The 20,123-nt window shown below is 35.0% G+C and overlaps 1 protein-coding gene across 1 annotated transcript in view; it reads right to left on the bottom strand.

Annotated features, from left to right (window-relative positions):
* LOC129426034 (epidermal growth factor receptor) overlaps positions 1 to 19,751 on the bottom strand; it is a 42,143-nt gene extending 22,392 nt beyond the window's left edge. The window contains exons 1-10 of the mRNA XM_073864326.1: positions 19,379 to 19,751; positions 5,912 to 6,063; positions 5,589 to 5,796; positions 3,985 to 4,110; positions 3,839 to 3,904; positions 3,634 to 3,752; positions 3,258 to 3,399; positions 971 to 1,087; positions 749 to 875; positions 520 to 593 (exon numbers count right to left, since the gene is read on the bottom strand). Coding sequence (XP_073720427.1) covers positions 520 to 593; positions 749 to 875; positions 971 to 1,087; positions 3,258 to 3,399; positions 3,634 to 3,752; positions 3,839 to 3,904; positions 3,985 to 4,110; positions 5,589 to 5,796; positions 5,912 to 6,063; positions 19,379 to 19,490 — 1,243 coding nt within the window. The 5' untranslated portion in view covers positions 19,491 to 19,751. The remainder of the gene's footprint in view (positions 1 to 519; positions 594 to 748; positions 876 to 970; positions 1,088 to 3,257; positions 3,400 to 3,633; positions 3,753 to 3,838; positions 3,905 to 3,984; positions 4,111 to 5,588; positions 5,797 to 5,911; positions 6,064 to 19,378) is intronic.
* Between the last annotated feature and the right edge of the window lie 372 nt (positions 19,752 to 20,123).

Here is a 20,123-nt window from a genome sequence, read left to right as displayed (position 1 = left end):
TAAGCTAAAGTCCCAAAAAAGTCGGCGTGTTCCCTAAACTAAAGTTATGTAGTCAAGAGTTTCAGGTCAATGCAGATAGCAGAGAAACTGGTGAGAAAGTGATGGTTTCTTTTACCAGAAAGAATGTCAAAGGTGTATGTTGTTATATATTTTTTAGTTTTAAAATATATTTTATTATTATTCAAATTGATTTTACAAATTTATTGGGGTAAATCCTAGTCCCAGATTAAAATACATGTTTAAGCTTCCTTAATTTAAAAACATGTACTGACGTATCCTAACATAAATCAGTGTCATTGTTTTGTCTCAAAATGCACACCAGTATTTTTTGTAAGGTTTGATTGTAAAAACTACTTAAATGTCGTAATATAACCAAGGCCTAGACCTGGATTAATCTAAACCCGGTCTAAGAAACTGGCCCATTGTATCGCATATTGCATACAGCAAGTTATCGCATTTGCCTTCAATATTGTGCAGCCCTAGCCAAAATATAATTTTTTCTAGAGTTACTTAATTTACCTGAAATTTCCTTTACTGTCTTAAAATAGTCCAGTTTTTCCGGGTCCATGCTTGGAGTGTTTGTAAAAGGGTCCCTTTAAAAAAGCAGAAGTGTCAAATTAAACCAGTTGAATAAGAAGTAATGCATAAAGATGACATAATATATAGCATAATGAAATATATAGCATAAAGAAGATTAATTATACATGAAGGTGTAGACTGGACAGTTTGGAGGCATAAAAAGTCTCACCCTCGAAATGTCGTCTGCATTATTGTAATATGCCCGTTTATTTTAGTGCAGTTAATAAAAGAATCGATGTTAGACGCGTTGATTGATATGACATTAGCAAGAGTTCCCATTCCAAGACCGTTGCAGACTAAACAAAAAGATTTTCAGATTAAACAACTGCAAACAATCAATTTTAAATGAGATGTCAATAATAATCCCGTAAAATCACAGATAGGAGCTGACCTTTCGGACACAAGCCGTCACATTTTTTACACTTCCTTATTCCGTTCTCCTCCACTTCATGCATGTTCCCACTGCACGTCCGAACGCAGGCATCATGATCGGTCACCACAAAGTTGTCTAAAGTGAAAACAGTTTAAGTAAAATTGTATGCTTTTGGCCTTGTAAGTGACTTACAGTGCATTACACATACATTTTTGTCATATGTGCAGTTGCAGCTCGTGACTGCTCATCCGAGGAGTGCAAATTCAAAATATGTGTTCGGAGTATCATGTGTGTTGCTTGTGTTTTCAAAATATGTGTTTGCTGCGTCATGTGAACCATCACGTGTTTTGTCAAAATAAGTGCCTGTGCTGCAAACGCGTCAAAAACATTTATGATAAAAGAGATGCTCACATTCACAAAATACACGCAAGTCACTCCCTTAACACTTAACTCTGATTACGCATGAGATTATGCGAGTATCTGGCAAACGCTAGCGTCTCTTTTATCATAAACCCTTTAGACGCATCTGCAGCAGGCACTTATTTTGACAAGACACGTGATGCACATAGGATCACTTAACGCGCAGAACACATATTTTGAAATTATGAACCGCACACATGACGGGCTACATACATGTTATGACGAACTTCGCATCGAACGCCCTCAAAAAAAAAGTCACCGGCAGCCACCGCATATGTGTTCCCTGTGTTTGAACCCATTACTTTTTGAGATCACTTTTTAAATTTTTGCTTACCGAAAAGTAACCTAGGTAGGGAACCTACTTTTTTGTTTACATAATCCTGTTGCACATTCTGAAAATCTAGGTGTGCCTTTGCTCCTGTATTTGCACACAGACCTGTTGTAAAGCAATATTATGCCTGTGGATCATGTTGGCAAGTATTACATTGCGTCTCAACAATAATGACTAAAGCCTGCATAAGACTGTACTATTTCTAACATCTTATAAGATCATGACAGTTTACACCTTGTGACATGTACATAAATGTATACTGTACGATGATGACACCTACTGTTTGTAAGATACGACGCAAGTTAGTAAACCTCATTAGGATGCGCAGGTTGTAAACAAACACAGCACGGTGAATTGCAGATGTCACTTTTGCACGGGGAGCATGCATGTGGTTTACATAAACGTGAGCCTTGCCTGCATTTACAGTCAGTTATACTGAATATTCATTATGACTATTGCAATGTTAAGCTCTGCATTGTCTTCACATAGAGTTTACACAGCAAAACGTATTTAACTCTTTCCCTGCCAGCATTTTTTATGATTTTCACAAAAGTTTAATGGCTCCCAGAAAATGTTCTTCTTTAAATGTATAAACATACAATATATTAAATGAAAGAACAGACCGTCTGTTTTCAAAAAACAAAAAACGTTTCATCCTACCTTCATCTGTTCTCTTTTTATCATCTCTGAAATATGGGTAGCTTTCTTCAAAAACACCAAATTTTAAGCAAAAAGCTGAGATAATTCCATTTTTGTAAAGGACTTTTGATAGAGATCAGATGCAGAGCGATCCTCAAAACTTAGACAGACATACAGCTGTTAGCCCTAGAGCGATACTTCCGGGTTTTTATAAGCTTAATATGTTTTATAAGTTTCTGGTGGATAATAGCGGTATTGCGGATTGACGAAATAACGCGTCAATGGTGGGGAAAGAGTTAACTAAGCGACATGTCGAGCTACGATCATAGAAATCAGCCTGGGACAGGCGAAAATCGTGTGATGTGAATCTGTCTTAAGTTATTGAATGTAGGGGTGTAGCGATTAACCGTGCAAATGCGCGTTTTCTCAATGGATGAATATTAATGAATTTCGGTGAAATCCCGCCACATCCAAAAGTCAGGGGGCGCTCTCGTGCAGAAATACCCTTTGTGCCACAGAAGAAGTAGCATTACAAATGCTATTCCAGGAAATGTCTACAGGAATATTATATCGCTGTTCTTTAAATAATTTCAGGTATTTTCATGATAATATTTTGAATGATTTTGTTAAACGAATGTTGCTTTTTTAAATGCACATTATAAACGACTCCAACTCATAATGACTTGTGATTGAAAATTACTTCTTACTGACCAAATGCCATAGTACACGCACAAGCTGTGCATGATAGAATCGATTTCAGACAGGCATTTTTAATGGGACACACGATTAATTGTTACAGCCCTAATTGAATGACTTATATGAACTTATATTTACAAACATAAAGTTAATCATAAAGATTATAACAGAAGGAATAATATGCTTTGATCAATTCAAACATATGAAAGACAAACTTACAAGGGCACCTCTTTACACATCTTGCACCAAAGTTGTATTTCCCGTCTGGATTGGGAACAAGCTGGTGAGCGTTTGGGTTGTATAACATTAGACGTGGACATGAATCCTTACACGTCCCATCATCCTGGAAATCTCTACAGGCCTGCAGATAGATTTTCCAACAATGACTTAAGCAGGGTTTGCACAGGCAGGGTCACATATTTAACTGGTACATGTGGAAATTTAAACCTGAGACTTTTGCACTTAATTGGTCTCCACCAATTAAGATACAAGTACAAATTTTCCAAATTACATTAAAATACAATAAAAACTTTTAATGATCAAAATAGTTTGATGGATCTAAATAGTAATATTTTTTATTTATTACAACTCGCACCAGACAATCTGTTGGTTTGGGTCCAGTGCATCCTGCAGCACAATGCTCATTACAGCAATCGATGGGTTTGGGACCCTTGCATCTCCGTGAGCACTGTTCGGCACAGTTCAACCGTGTCACTGATGGAGCAAGAAAGCACAGTTATCATAATATACAGTTCGTTCACTAAAAACCATCGTAAAACTCAATATATGGTATAATTTACAGGTTTGGCAGCTCTCTGGTCCTGGGCCCCAACATGATCCGTTGCATCCTGGGTCACACTGTCTGCCTGAAACATATAAAATGATTGTTTTTATCCAACAAAGTGATATTGATAATATATTTATCTAAATGTAAGGTTTTACTTACATTGAGGGTCTGTTCCCCCTGAGACATTTACATTATTGTTGATTTGTACAATGTCCAACCACTGTATAGTCTCCACATGGCAAAGCAAAGGATTATGAGTAATCTTAACTCCACCTTTGAGAATTTCTGCCACACAAGAGAAAAAAAATTGACATTTGATGTGATCATTGTAACATGATAATATGCGAGGTGTGATTTCATATACAGTAGGATAGATACAACTCAGTAAGTATTTAACCTATATAATTACTGTATACTGCAGTGGTTCCCAAACTAGGTACCTATGAGGTCCAACTTATATGTGACCATGGACCACAAAGCCAGCCATAAGGGTAATTTTATACATTTATACATATAAATATACATTACAGATTTATACATTGTCTGAAAGCTGAATAAATAAGTTTTCCATTTTCTATTTGAAAATCTATAATCTGAGGGTGCAAAAAAAATCTAAATATTGAGAAAATCACTTTAAAAATTGTCCAAATTAAGTCCTTAGCAACAAATATGACTAATCATAAACGTTTGATATATTTATGGTAGGAAATTTACAAAATATCTTAATGAAACATGATCTTTACTCAATATCCATATGATTTTTGGCATAAAAATCGATAATTTTGACCCATACAATGTATTGTTGACATTTGCAACAATATACCCCTGCTATTTATGAGTAGTTTTGTGGTCCAGGGACACACACACACACACACACACACACACACACACACACACACACACACACACACACACACACACACACACACACACACACACAGACACAGACACAGACACAGACACATATATTAGGGGTGTCAAAAGATTAATCGCATCCAAAATAAAAGTTTGTGTTTACATATGTGTGTGTAGTGTGTATAATTATTATTTATATATAAAAACACACACAGTCATGTATATATTTAGGAGAAATTGGTTATATTTATATATAAAATATTTATATTTATATATAATATAAATTATATAAATGTATATACAGTATATAAATGCAAACATTTCTTAAATATATACATGAATGTGTGTGTATTTATATATTCATAATATTTTCACAAAGTACACACAGATATTTTATGTAAACACAAACTTTTATTTTCGATGTGATTAATCGCGATTAATCTTTTGACAGCCCTAATATATATATAAAAAATTAGGACTGGCAAAAGATTAATCTCGATTAATCACATACAAAATAAAAGTCTGTGTTTGCATACTATATATGTAGGTATTTTTATATGTATAATATAAAATATATTAAAATGTATATACATATACATGTTAATGTTTCTTAAATACAAACATTAAAATGTTACACACAGTGCACACATTTAAATTATGCAAAAAACTTTTATTTTGTATGCGATTAATCGCAATGAATGTTTTGACAGCCCTAATGGAAATATTTGCGGAAATATCCTGCGCAAAAGATCACAGAATGCATTCATGTCAGGAAAATATTTTTTTTTAGAAACTGAAGGGGTCAGAGACAGGTAAGAGATGATGAAGAAGAGAGTGAATATAGCAGTTTTATAGACATTATACAGCATATTTTGATGCTTTGGAAATAAAACAATTTATCATCATACCTGTGAGGTTTATCAGTGGAAGCTCTCTCAACCCGCCGGTGATGCTACTGTTCTCCGAGGAATCGTTCCTGTGATAGTTTGACATCACCGCTAGGGCGTATTTGTTATCAAAGAGAGTATGTCCACGAATGAGCCGCAGGTTTTCCAAAGGTATCATACTTACGTAATTTAGTCCTATTAAAACGTAGCCACCAACTTCCTCAATGCTCTGTGGGCATGTGAAACGTATCAGGTTGAAATGTGAAACAGTTGACAGACCTCCATAATCAGAGCTTATTTCATGGTTTTGTTGCATATTTTTGTGTACATGTGATGTAACATACCCTAAGAAAGGAGAGGTCGTGGTACTCTTGGATGTAAGTTATCTCCAGGTTCTCTAGCACTACTGTACAGTTAGTGTACATCCGTGCTATGGTCCTGTAATGGTCATCCGGTTGTCCTAGTAGAGTAAGCTTATTACTGGTTCCCTGACATGCTGTAAAATAAAACACAAAAGGTTTACAAATGAAACAAAATAAATAGTGCTGGGCAAAGATTAATCGCGATTAATCGCATACAAAATAAAAGTGATTTTTGGCATAATATATGAGTATGTGCTGTGTGTAATTATTATGTATAAATAAATACACACACATTCATGTATGTATTTAAGAAACATTTACATGTTTATATATATTTATTTAAATTTTTATATGTTCTATATTAAAAATAAATTTAAAAAAATAATATATAAGTAAAACAATTCTGAAATGAATATATGAATGTGTGTGGTTAAATATACACAATAATTAGACACAGTACACGCACATATATTATGCAAAAATTTAACTTTTATTTTGTATACGATTAATCGCGATTAATCTTTGCCCAGCACTAAAATTAAACCTTATTACACACTGCACCTTTAAGTCAATTATATTTGTATATATGCTTGTACACTTTAATTTAAAATAGCACAATACACATAATTTCAAAGCAGCGTCAGAGACTGCAGTTTATTATTTGTATCTGTTGAGACAAATGTGACTGTAAATTTGTATATAACCCTATAAGGTTGTTTCCCAGACAGGGTTTAGATTAAGCCAGGACTAGGCCTTAGTTATGTTTTAGTATGTATTTACAAACATATCTTACAAAAACATTACTGGTGTGCATCGTAAGACAAAACCTTGGCACTGATAAACAATATTTTAACATGTCAGTGCAAGCTTAAGACAGTTCATTTAAAGGGGACATTTCATTAAAATGTGACTTTTTTCATGTTTAAGTGCTATACTTGGGTCCCCTGGGCTTGTATCAACCTAAAAAATGTGAAAAAGATCAACCCAGTAGTTTTGTTTTGTAAACCATTCTCTGCAAGCATGTGAATTAATAGGTCATTGAAATTTGGCTCCCCCTGTGATGTCAGAAGGGGATAATACCGCCCCTTAATCTAAAAATATCCAACCACTGCCATTTAGTGCAATCGTCAGTTATTTCCCCTGATATTGTATTTTACAAATTCATAGGAGATCATCTTCTGACAGTAAGAGAAAAAGACCAAAAGCACAGATTGCTTTGCCCTGAATAAATATGTAAAGTAGCCATGTTACAATTCACCCCAAGTTAGTTTGTGCCCCGCTCACCTCCTGGGCAATATAGTTCATGTTATCTATATACAAAACGTATACTTAAGTCTCAAGTATAGCAACTTTGCTCAAACATATACCCTAAAATTGCTAGGATAAATGCACCAGCCTAATGCACGAAATGTGCTATGAATATTTGTGTATCTTCTGTCATGTAGGTGTTAAATTCTGCCATGTCTCATCTCTAGACGGTAAGCAAACTGTAAGGGTGTGGAACATTGTGATCAAGAATGTGGTTCACCAAGGGTGAGAAATACTGCACACGAATGTTGCACAACATAAGAATTCTTGTCTGCCACGTGCAGACTGTGTGCTTTTCGGATAAAGTTTGTAACATCCTTAATTATTCTCTATCCCCCACATATGGATCACAAAGTAGGAAACATCATTTTTAAGCTTCGATTTTTGCAATCGAGCAAAGCTATTGAGCTGTCTAACTAAACAGAATTTTTAAAGCATAGGTGTGTTCTTGACATGAAAGCTGTTCTACAAGGTAGACAGCATAATTATGTTGCTTTCTTTATGTTGATATTTTCACTGGCCAAATTCCAGATTCTTTTGACAGCATGGCCCATATCCTGATGCGCAGTTGGGCAATCCCAGTATGCAAATTGGTCAACAAGTAGCCTCTTGTGCCGTTCACAGAAGTACGGCTGGGTAAAAAAATTATTCTCTGATTTTAATCGGAGTAAAATTGAATAAAACGATGTTGATTCGGAAAATCTCTCAATCGATTCTTAATGTAAATATGAAAATAATATGTAAATGTTATCCGTTGTTCGCATCTTGTCCTTAAGATTTCACCATCTTTCGAGTCACTCCACTTGAAACAAAACAATAAAGACCAAAGATCATATAGCGAAAAAATAAGGTAGCTAATTGAAGCCAGCGTCAACTTAAAATTCTGATGTATTTCATGTTTAAATGCACTAATCAGTCCTTCCAGAAAAACGCCGAGTGTTTTTGTGATTGTTGCAGGCAAAAATCCACTGTAAAAAAATCCTGTAGAAGTTACAATGTTATTGCAGCTGGGTTGCCGGTAATTTACCGTAGATTTAAGTTTATGTTATTTTCTGGCAAGAGTTTGTTTAAAGTTAAATACATTTTGAATATTGACAGGTCTTTATCTTTACAGAATAAAACTATACAATAACAGCCTCATGCAAAGCATTCTGGGAACCAGAAATCATCATCAACCTTTTTCTGTTTTTTGCTTCAGATTATCTTTCCCAGCATGTTTTGCTTGATGCTGTTTTTTTAGTTTCACTCTGTAAAGACAAAGACTTGTAAATGTTTAATGTTCATTTAACTTTCAACAAAATGTTGCCAGGAAAAACCATAAATTTAATTCTACGGTAATTTACCGGCAACCCAGCTGCAAATTCTACGGAATTTTGGAATATGCAGGCTATTTATGCAATTTTATGCAATGAAATTGCGGGAACTTGCAAAAACTGTTGGCAGCTTTTGCAGCTTTTCAAATTCAACTTTCTGCTAAGATATATGTGATTTTTGCTATGAAATGCAGGGATTATGAAATCATGATGCAGCCCCGGATATTTTGTACACGGAAATCTGCAATTTATGCTGTGAAAGTGCGGCGTATTTAAAAAAAATTCGGCCCCCGCATAAATATGCGGACTTTGGCTGATTATGCGTTGAATCATGCGATCGCATAATCACATTTTTCTGGAGGGACTGACTAATGGGAAAGATGGGATTGATAATTTTTTTGTCCAAACAAATGCTTTTTTGGGCCTGTTATAAACATGTTATGAATCTTGTAAATGGTTTATTTCTTAAACATGTTTTAAGTTGTTAACGAATTTTACTGTTTCAGTTTGTGCACCATATTTTGATTTATTGTTTCAAAGTTTGTTACTCAAAGTAATTATAATATTGCGTGGGCCTTAAAATATGTTATTACCTTAACTAAGAATTGTTGATACATCCCTCTGTCGTCTGTGTGCGTGCGCGTGGGCGCTGGAGCGCGCTGCGACGCTGCGATGGCATTTGGCTTGGCCCCATTCATTCAATGGTACCAATCAGAGATAAAGTTAGAAGTGACCAAACACATCAACGTTTTTCCTATTTAAGACGAGTAGTTATACGAGCAAGTTTGGTGGTACAATATAAAACTTAGCGCTTTTCTAAGCGGATTTAAAAAAGGAACTATATTTTATGGCGTAATAGCACTTTTGGGAGTACTTCGACTCGGCGCAGTAACACCCTCCCTCTCCCATTATGAGAGTGAGAAGGGGAGCGGACTTTTCAGGCGAGTCGAAGTACTACCAAAAGTGCTATTACGCCAAAAAAATATAGTTCCTCTTTTAAATCCGCTTAGAAAAGCGCTACGTTTTATTTTGTACCACCAAACTTGCTCGTATAAATACTCGTCTTAAATAGGAAAAAATGTGTTTGGTCACTTCTAACTTTATCTCTTCAATGGTACCATTGAATGAATGGGGCTAAGCTAAATGCTATCGAAGCGTCGCAGCGCGCTCCAGCGCTTACGTGCACGCACACAGATGATAGAGGGATGTATCAACAATTCTTAGTTAAGGTAATAACATATTTTAATATTGAAAATGAGTAGACTATTCCTTTAATGTAAATGTGTGTTTCAGTGATATAGCTAAGTAAGTGGGTTTTAGCCACCAGCATTAATTTTTTAATTTAGATTCCATGCCTGCTAAACTAATTTTTTCATAAAATATTGATAACTAATACTATACTGAAGCGAAGCAAATCTAACCAAAACCATATTACTAACAATTAACTCGAAGTGCTGAATTGGTTGCACTACTCAGTCCTACACAACAGCAATGTTATTTGTGTGATGCAGAAATTAGGTGATGGTGTGCATAAAAAAAATCACTTGATAACTAGACTTGACACTTGTCTTATTGGTGTGTATTAAGTTTAAAGTGCACAAATTTTATTGCTAAAAACAACGTTATTTTGTGTATTTGGTATAATACAATGTGTTTGCGTGGTTTATGGTAAAAAAACACATTATTTTCCACATACCATACATTTTTATAGCTCCAGATCTCCCTGTGTTCCAGTAATGCACGGGTTTTGTATCCTTTTGTCCCTGATTGGCCAGCTAAACTGTACGTTGTGATTAAAATCTGTTTTAAGAACATTTGACGTCAGCCAGAAATGTGACGCTGCTTACCATGTTTGAAAGAATCGGTTGCTAACAGGAGTTAACAAGCGGGAGGAATTATGATAATGTCGGTCTTGTCTACATCACCAATCCCAGGAAGTAAACTGTTGCCTACAATCCGTGTGTTTGTGGTAGTCCAAGAAAATAGATTTATGTTGGAGACGATAACTCGCGTCATCGGTTACTTTGGGGTTTGTACCTTTTGCATATCGTTAACATGTACTAATACACACTTACACACCAAAGGAAATGTAAAATCGTGAATCAGATAATTGGTGCTCTTTAAAAGGTGTGGGGTTCCTAATCTTACAACAAAACAATCAAGCTGAACATAATAACACTGCTATGCAAGTCTGTGTGATTAAAACCAAATCTTTCTTACAGCAAACAGTAGCTACGTTTCCATTGCCCTTTCAATTGCGCAAATTGACACTGCGAATCAAAAATACAGCAAATGGAAACGCGTACATTTTGCAAGAATTCCCATATATCACAAAAAAGTTTTTACTCTCGCATGAGGTGCTTTATCAAGCAAATTCGGAAAAGGTGTATTTCGCAAAACTGCAATGGAAACAGTTTATTCGCATTTTCAGCAAGTAACTTAATTATTATTTGAAGATGACGCAATAATATGTACCAAAACCTCCCAGAAAAACCTCAATACATGTCTGGTCCCAAGTATAAGAGGCTTTCCTTGCAGTTGTAGCCTGGAGGTTAGAGAGTCGGGCTTGTAACTTGAGAGTTGCCGGTTCGAGTCTCACGGCTGGCGGGTTGCAACTGTGGTGCCCTTGAGCAAGGCACCTTACCCTAATTGCTTCACGGGGGCTGCGATAGCTGCATACTGCTCCGGATGTGTGTGTTCAAAACTTAACTACTGGGATGAGTTAAATGCAGAGGTCACATTTCGAGCATGCGTTGCATGCTTGTCACTTTCACCCATAATTTTTTGCCCCTAAGTATAAGGGGGTTTCTTTGCATAAACGTTTGAAAAATACTCCTAGTGTGTACAATAACGCCTAGTGTGGTAGTATTAGACCTACCAACATCAGTCGACATGATGTTTGGAATGACTTAACGCGAGAGCTAAGTTTCAGTCGCATATCATTGATTAATGGAAACGTCGTCATTTTGCAATAGTCTTTTGTCATTATTTAGAAAATAACGCTTATGTTTTGTATAAATCTGAAAGGAAACGCAGCTGCTATGAATGAAGTGTCTTTCAGTTATGCAATTTTGCACTTTCACTGTTGTCAGATCCATGAAGCTGTTGTGCAAGGCTTACTATAAGATGGTCTGGACCAACAAACACTGTTAGGACATGCAGCTCTTCCAGAAATTACCAGCTGGATTCCCAGCATGTCTACATTCATCAGTGTTTAGTTCAAGGTTCAGAGTTTCTCATGACAAAATAACATTCAATGCAAAAACACTTTAAAGCAAAACAGAATTAGAAGAAAATTTCAGCTAAAGACTTATTAAAGTAAGTGGCTTTAGGTTTTGACCCTAAACATTCCTTTCGGGACCCCTTACAATTTGACGAAAGCACAGAAAGAAGAATTGCAAAGCATGCACACGGTTACTACTGGAGTGATGCCTAAGGGTAGAGCCTGAACCAGAGGATATGACTGAACAGGTTGATCTTTAAAAAAATATGTATGGGAACATCAAACAAACTTTCTTTACGTCATCGCCGTTTAACCATCGGGCATAACATTCTGACAGACGTAAACCCGTGTTGCTTTATTTTCTGCTACTGGTGCAGAGCCCAAGCAACTGTTATCAAGATTTGTGATATCAGTCCTAATAGACACAAGAAAAGAGATTTACACAACTGCACAGTAATAAATCAATCTGTCAGTGAAAATGGCAGCAGAATATTACACAATATTAAACCAACTGTCGTGTGTTTAAAAAAATCATAGCGTATTATGTTTTGCATGTTTATCAAGTTGTTCTAATTGATTAACTAAGACTTTCTTAATTTTCCTAACTTTGTGCTTTTAATGTATAATTTCACTGTTGTATATTCTGAATTTTGAAATGATTTATCTTTGCAGTTCGAAAGTTATAATAAATAAAATGCATGGCTTGAATATACTGTAAGTCACTTTAGATGTTTGCTAAAAGTATTAAAACGGATTTATATATTTTATCATTTACAGTATATAATAATTAATCATATTTTATTCCATAACTCAACCTTGTGTCCCAACAAGTAAAATAATGAATCTGGACATAAGTCCACGTGTGCACGAGTGAGTGAAAACTTTGTGGATCGATTTTGTTTGCAAAGCATTACAAACATTATTGATCTACATGAGCACCCAAAGTCAACAGCACTTGGCTTATAATGGATCTTGTTTTTCAGTTGTAAAGTCTTTCCAGGAATGCACCTGACGGGAAAATCTTATTGCAATGTTGATACATGCTCCGGTTTCACAGGAAATATTGAAACCGGTTGACTTGGGAAAACGGGAATGGAATATAACAAAAAAATAACATTGATAGTTAGATACCATTCAACATGATTTGGCCCAATTTTTAGGTTATAGGTAAATACAGGGTTAAAAATTACCCTGGGTTAACAATTTTAAAACATAATTGAATTTAATGGAAAGAATTTTACAACAGATTATTTAGTGGTCATACGGCCATAAAAGAAAGAAAAATATGGCTTTTCATTTGGGAATAATAGTTTTACATGCTTAAATCTTTGTTTTTCTAATATGCAGACACTTTGCCACAGGCACTAGCACTCCTGTCAGATTTAACAGATTTTCTATACGTTTTCGGTTGTCAGCATAAATGAAAAGCATGTGAATAATATGAGTAATTGAATTGTAGTAAATACAATTTACAACGTCTCCATCCAACAGAGATGTCTCGCTTCACCGTGTGCATTTTCATTAAAACAAAAGGGTCTTTCTAAATCAAATAAGCTTAAATATTGCAACTATTTGTGACTTCTCTGACAAAATACAACTGTTGTTTGCAACCTTATTTATGGGACAAAGTGCAAAATAACAGCATGACTTGATTATTGCATTTGGTCAACAACATAGGTCATGAACTCAAATCGATGTTTTGGTAGAAAAGTCACAAATAAATAATAATAATGTTTGCTTATTCGATTTTTTTACACCAGTCTATACACTTTCAAAAAAAAGTACAAATGTTGTACTTTTTTGCTGTACCTTTTAATACATTTAGGTACCAGTACCTTTTAGGTACAAAGGTTTACTTGTAAAAGGGGTCCGCCCCAGTGTTAACTTTTGTACCTTCATGTACCTTTATTTCTGAGAGGGTATGATATACTGTGGTCAGTTGTATAAACGGCCACTAGGTCTTAAGAACCAGTCTGACCAACTAGCAATTATTTAAGGCAAATCAGTCTTTATGTGACTTTATTAGGACCAGTACTGAAAAATAGATGACTAACCAGCCATCAGCCATAGATTTCTCCAGTAAATTTGTAAATACGATCACTTATATTTCAATTAAATCAGCAGCCGGATTGAATTATTCATGTTCCAGCACAAATTGTGGGATGAGTTAACATAATGAAGTTTATTAGGGCCTAGTTATGAGCTTCACTTTTTCACTATGCAAATACAGCCAAAGCTGGTAATTTTTCTTTTGATGCTGTTTTCAAAAGAAACAGACTAGCGCAGTCTCAAGGCTGAGACCTTGTGTCATCTTCATTCGTGAATTTTAACTAGGGCCGCTGCACGGTATATAAGAAAATGCAATATGCTATAACTAACTAAATGATGCAATATTATTATGTTTAATGGTAGAAAAGAGACTGCACTCAGAGACTGAATCAAATACAAAAACTGTACTAAAGTACAGAATAATGTTAACAGGCCATAACAAACACAAGGACAAACGTTTCGGGCTTAGCCCATCATCAGTGTCACAACTTTCGAAGTTTAATACAGTTTTTGTATTTGATTCAGTCTCTGAGTGCGGTCTCTTTTCTACCATTATACTACTTTATCTTGTTACGCACCGGGCATACAATTTAGACATTAGGCGCAGACGCCACTTTTCTCACGTATATTATAATGCTTAACATTTGTGAAATCAACTTATTAAAATATCTTTAAATACATCAAATCATATAACCTACATACGTGTTTCACATTTTTTTTGATCATCTTCCACACATCAGACCACACACAAGCACTCATTTGTATGCCAGACAGTTTTCTGAAAACTTTGACTATAGATGGTTTCATCGGACGCATGCGGTGACGTGATACACGTCTGGTCCGAACTTTACTTCCATTTTCAGATTTTTAATGGTCTGACTAGTTGCTAAACTGAACTCTTGAACAAATACCTCATCGAAAATAACAAATGTTTTGGTTTCCTACACTCTAAAAAATTTGCTGTAATTTTGCAGCTGGTTGCCAATAACTTACTGTAGAAGATAAAGTCAAAAAATGTTTCATGTTCATTTAACTTTGAACAAAATGTTGCCAGTAAATAACATAAATGTAAAATCTACAGTAAGTTACTGGCAGCTAGTTGCCAGTAATACCCATTAATACTGCAATTTCTACAGACATTTTTTACAGTGTACGTAATCTACGTGTTATTTATTTTGCTTTAAATAAACTATGTTTAAAGTACTTTGTTGTTGTTATTTATTCTTAGCTGAGTTTACCGGAAGTTACGTGTTGACCACGAAACACGCTTGTTTATGTTATTACTGCTGAAACTGTCAACCTTTGTAAGAATTAAAATTATTTGGTTTGCAAACTATTTCGATATGCATATTGCCATATGCACATTTATGATGTTTCGATAATTGCGATAAATTACACAAGCTGTAAAAAATACTTTGCTGCCTTAAATTATTTTGTTAAATCAACTCAGATTTACAAGTAATGTCAACAGAGATAAGTTGTCACAACTTATAAAATATAGTTGAGAAAGTCAACTTAATTTTATAAGTTATAACAACTCACCTGTAATTATAACAACTCATCTCTAGTCAAGATAAATAATAGTAAGTTGAAATGACTTGTAAATCTGAGTTGATTCAACAAAAAAGTATTTTTTACAGTGCAGCTCCAATTTTATCAGTGTGTCAATTTTTTAACAACTAATATTAATGTACTACTGACTTAATAAATTAAATGTAGCTATAATCGCACTTTAAAATTAAAATAATTTTTAAAAAAGTAAAAAAAGTTTACTTAAGTTCGGGAGGAGCATGGACATGTAATACAACCAATCAGCACAGAGTGTTCTTGAAATATAAATAGAATAATAATCGATTTTGCTATCTATTATCAAGCAAAATGGTATCACTTAAATTCAAACAACTGTTAACAAATTAGATTTTTTTAGCTATTATTTACAGCTCTGATCTTCATAGTGTTTTACAAAAACTATTGTTACCTTCCCTTGAAATAATAGAGCCGACCAATGTGTTTGAAATGGATCAATGAAACATTTAATACCATTTAACGAATCAATAAAACATTTCACATTACTTTATGTTCAATTTACCCCATATAGCCGCTGGCTAGTGAATGACTCTTAAAGGAAAACACCCGAGGTCGAAGTGCTGCAAACTAAGTGCTCTTTCATCATACAATATAGTTCTCATTTTTATCTGCTTAGAAATTGCCACGTTTTATTTTGTGCCACCATACTTACTCTTGAAACTACTCATGTAAGAGTCTTTAAATAGGAAAAACATGAAAGTGTTTGGTGGCTTCTAAATTCATCCCTGTTTGGATCCTTAGGAATGAATGGGGCTAGGCTAAATGCTAACACATTCACAACGCCCTGTACAAAGATTAAGTGCACACATTGAAAAAAGATAGCTATGTATTAATTATTCTAAGTTCAGGTAAGAATATAGTAAAATATTGTAAAAGGGTGGTGTTTTCCTTTAATTTAAAAACAGTCAGTGCAAAGAAGTTGTACAATTTTAAATCAATTTAGAGATAATTCAAAGACAATTTAGATCAAATAGTGAGTACAAAGTTAAGAATCAGTATGGTAGAAAGAATACTATATCCTGTCTTTACTCAATAGGGCTTTAGTCTCATGCATTTGATGCATCAGTGCAGCTTTTGTTTTCTAATGCACCTGTGGTAAATTCAAAGCCAATTACTGTCATGTCAAAGCAGCAATCTTCTTAAGAAAGTAATTAAACTGATTGTATGTTTACAGTCTGCTAGCTACCTGAATAATAACACAGTCACTTTTTAATAGCACTCTCAGCTCTGTTGTCCCCTAGAGCACTGAGATTTGTTCTTACTATGGTACCGTAAGAATGCACGTTTAGTACATAAAGTATATAAACAGCAGGACCGCGTGACTGTAATCGATGGCCATGCATTTACCTTTGCATTTGCATATTTGAGAGTATCTTTCTGGCCTCATGCTCTAAAGAAAACAGCCAAGTAAATGTTGCCAAGTAAATGTTGTGACATTTTTTGTCAAACTCTGGACTTGACTCTGCATGCCACACATTCTGAATGAGGAAATCTATGCACGAACGTAAGATCAGATAGTGACGGGGTGTTACCTTACCAAAATACTTCAAGCGCCATGTATGTTGTAAGGGAAGTCTTTTGTTTAACCTTAGGACAGCAATCGACACCTACAGCAAAGTCTGGTCTACCAACATTCACTTAGGTTTCATCCCACTTCTGTTAATGATGCTTGATGTGATAAAACTGGTTCAATGAAGGTCTCTACATGTTGCAATGGCCTTCTATGGGGGTTTTTACCAGCTTTGGGAAATTAAGTATTACATTTCCTAAGATACTATAATGAATGATAGTTTATGCTGACACTTGCATACAATGGGCCTGTCACCACAAGGCTTTCCGTGCCTGTAATTGACAAGCTGTTAAAGGTGTGTATTTTTTTTAAACAGCTGTTTACAAACAGGTTTATCGGACACTCCCTCTATCTTCAATTGGTTAAAGACGATCCTATCCCAAACTCATGCTATTGGTTGATCCAAATGGCAAACAGCAATATTTTGTTAGCTGTACATTGCTTAAAGTTTAAGTCTATAATCTTAAAAATTCTGAGTTGTTTCAACCCAAATTGCTGGGTTGTTTTAGCTCATTGTTGGGTATGCATATAAAAATAGCAAACTTGAATATGTGAATATTAATTAGCTTGGTTACGTCTCTGCCAAACATCGTACTTGACTTTTATGAGGTCACAAAAGTAACAAAACTGCACTCTAAAAAAAAATGCTTGGATATTTTCGATCCAGCGTTGGGTCAAAATGGGCCAAACCCAGCAGATGGGTTAAAATATCCCCAAAAAAGTTTATACCTGACCCAACAGGTTGGGCTTGTCCCTTCTTGACCCAATGCTGGGTGAAAATAACCCAAAGGCTGAAGTAATAAATTACTGGTGTTTCTCAACCACGCCACTGCCTTGTAAACAAATAACAGGAAATAGAACTATTAAAAAACGAACAATACATACACTGCTCGCTCTTTCTCCGACATCAGCATACGGTAAGTCTGAATTATAGTGGACATGCAGCCAAAACAATTTAATGATTCAGTGATTCTACCCAGCATGCAGTTACTCCCTAAACAATGAATAATTTAACTGCTGTCTGCAAATTGTTGGAAGGTGTACTGATTACACCTACTAATCGAGTTGCCCGCCTACGTCATTAGATTAGTGGGTTGCAAAAGGTATGATCAAAATGTCACGAAAAGCATGCAAAGATTCTTTTGTGTTTGAAAGGTGTGAATCTTATCTAACACGCAAATTCATGAAAAATGGATGTGAAACATAAAAATGGTCACCAAAAATATAAAATCCCAAGCAATGGCACATAGTCTAGAGAATATTCGAATAAAGGAAACAAAACAGTGGTTTAAACTTATTGAATGCGTGTTATTGCCAAACACAAGCCACATTAATATTGAATTAAACTGATGTGCAGGTCATTTTACAGGGCTTTGAAATACAGATCATGGATATTAGAGTCAGAATTACCTGTTCATGGCACCTGTTTATCAACAGGATTAATGCTACAATAAGAATTAATTTGTAACTTTATTCGTCAAATTTTCTGATGCCAACCTGATGCCAAACATGTTTAACCAATTTTTGCATGCTTGAGTGTCAGTTTTGGTTGCTTTCATCTGCTGTTCATTTCTGAACTGGCAAGAAACCTCAAACAGCATGCTTAACACCGTCTGTCCGAGTAGACAAGACCACAAACAGACGTTAGGAGCTCAGACCCCACTCAGTGGGGCAGCTGTCTAGCGGTACCATCTGCTGGTGTTGCACTCTTGGCCCTCATCCTGTGGTCATCACCAGCATTAGACGGTTTTCTTTTAGATATGTTTTCTGGCCTTTTACTCTTAATTACCTTCTTTACAATTTTAGCATACAGTAAGAAACACTAGACCCATGTTATGGGGCACTTACTGCGGTAAACCTGCAGGTTATGCAATACAGAGGTCTAATAATGCACATTTCAAATGTTTTACCAAAAAATAAATTGATAACACTTTACAACAAGTATCCATTTGTTAACATTATTTAACTTCATTAATTAACACAAACTAACAATTATTAACCCCTTTGAATCCATTTTTATTGTTGTTGTTTCTGCTCATTTCTACAGAATTTTTTTTAAATCAAAGGTTGTATTTGACATTAGTTAACATGTGCAATGAACTAACAATAAACTAAACTCATGCATTGGTAATAACTAAAAGTAATAAAAAATCAATTTATCATTGTTAGTTCATGTTAGCTAACTTATTGCATTACTCTAATGTATGTTAATGATGTATATGTTAACTTAATGTATACAATATAATAGCAAATGGAACTTATTGTAAGATGCTACTAATAAATCATGTTAGTAAACATTTTATTGACACTATTTGGTGTGATGCTTTAAAAATGACATGTTTACAAACACTAAAACGAGCCCTTGTGTTTCTCACAATCAGGAAAAGTTTGTAACTTACCTTTCCTGTCAGATATGGAGCACCACGCCACGCTTATCAGCGCAAGATAGACGAATCCCAATTCACATAACGCGGTTCGCTTCGTATATCTTCCCTTTTCTAGTGGATTCATTTTAAAGCATTATTTTCAACTATTTCCCCAAATAAACAAGAAGAGACAGCTTTCCAGGAGCAGGTTCGGTACACCTCTGTCCTGAGCGCGCGCTCATGTAGCTCAACGTGTCAGAGCGCTTCACTAGCACAGCTGTGAGCTTGTGACGTGACGCACTAAAACCAGTACGCTCCCATAATAATAATAATACTGAGAAAAGCTCCAATTATAACTACATATTTTAATTCTTAAGGGAATGTGTTGTATGTGATCTGTATATTCCAATGTTTTAAGCAAAGTGGTAGAAAAGTGCAAGCATGTTTTTTTTTTAATATGCATACTGATAAAGCTGGTCCTCCCAGTCTGGCAAAGCTGGCCAAGTCCAGCTCGACCAGCTTATAAAGTGACAAAAGCACGACTAGAGCAGCTTGCTAAACCAGCTAAAACCTTAATTAAATTCTAATTGACCTAAGTTATATCTATGTAATACGCTTATGATCAAATATGACGTAAAATAAACGTTACTTTTAAAAAAATAAACTTTTTAAAATCAAATGATTTCGTGTTGTTGTCTATATTTTCTTTACTTTATATATTGTGAGTTCGACCAAAATAATTTAATGTTTCGTATGACTTTATATTCATGTTCTGCTC

The sequence above is a fragment of the Misgurnus anguillicaudatus genome, chromosome 25, assembly GCF_027580225.2.
Source record: "Misgurnus anguillicaudatus chromosome 25, ASM2758022v2, whole genome shotgun sequence".
In the NCBI taxonomy this organism is placed as follows: domain Eukaryota; kingdom Metazoa; phylum Chordata; class Actinopteri; order Cypriniformes; family Cobitidae; genus Misgurnus; species Misgurnus anguillicaudatus.
This window is presented reverse-complemented; position numbering and strand designations above follow the sequence as displayed.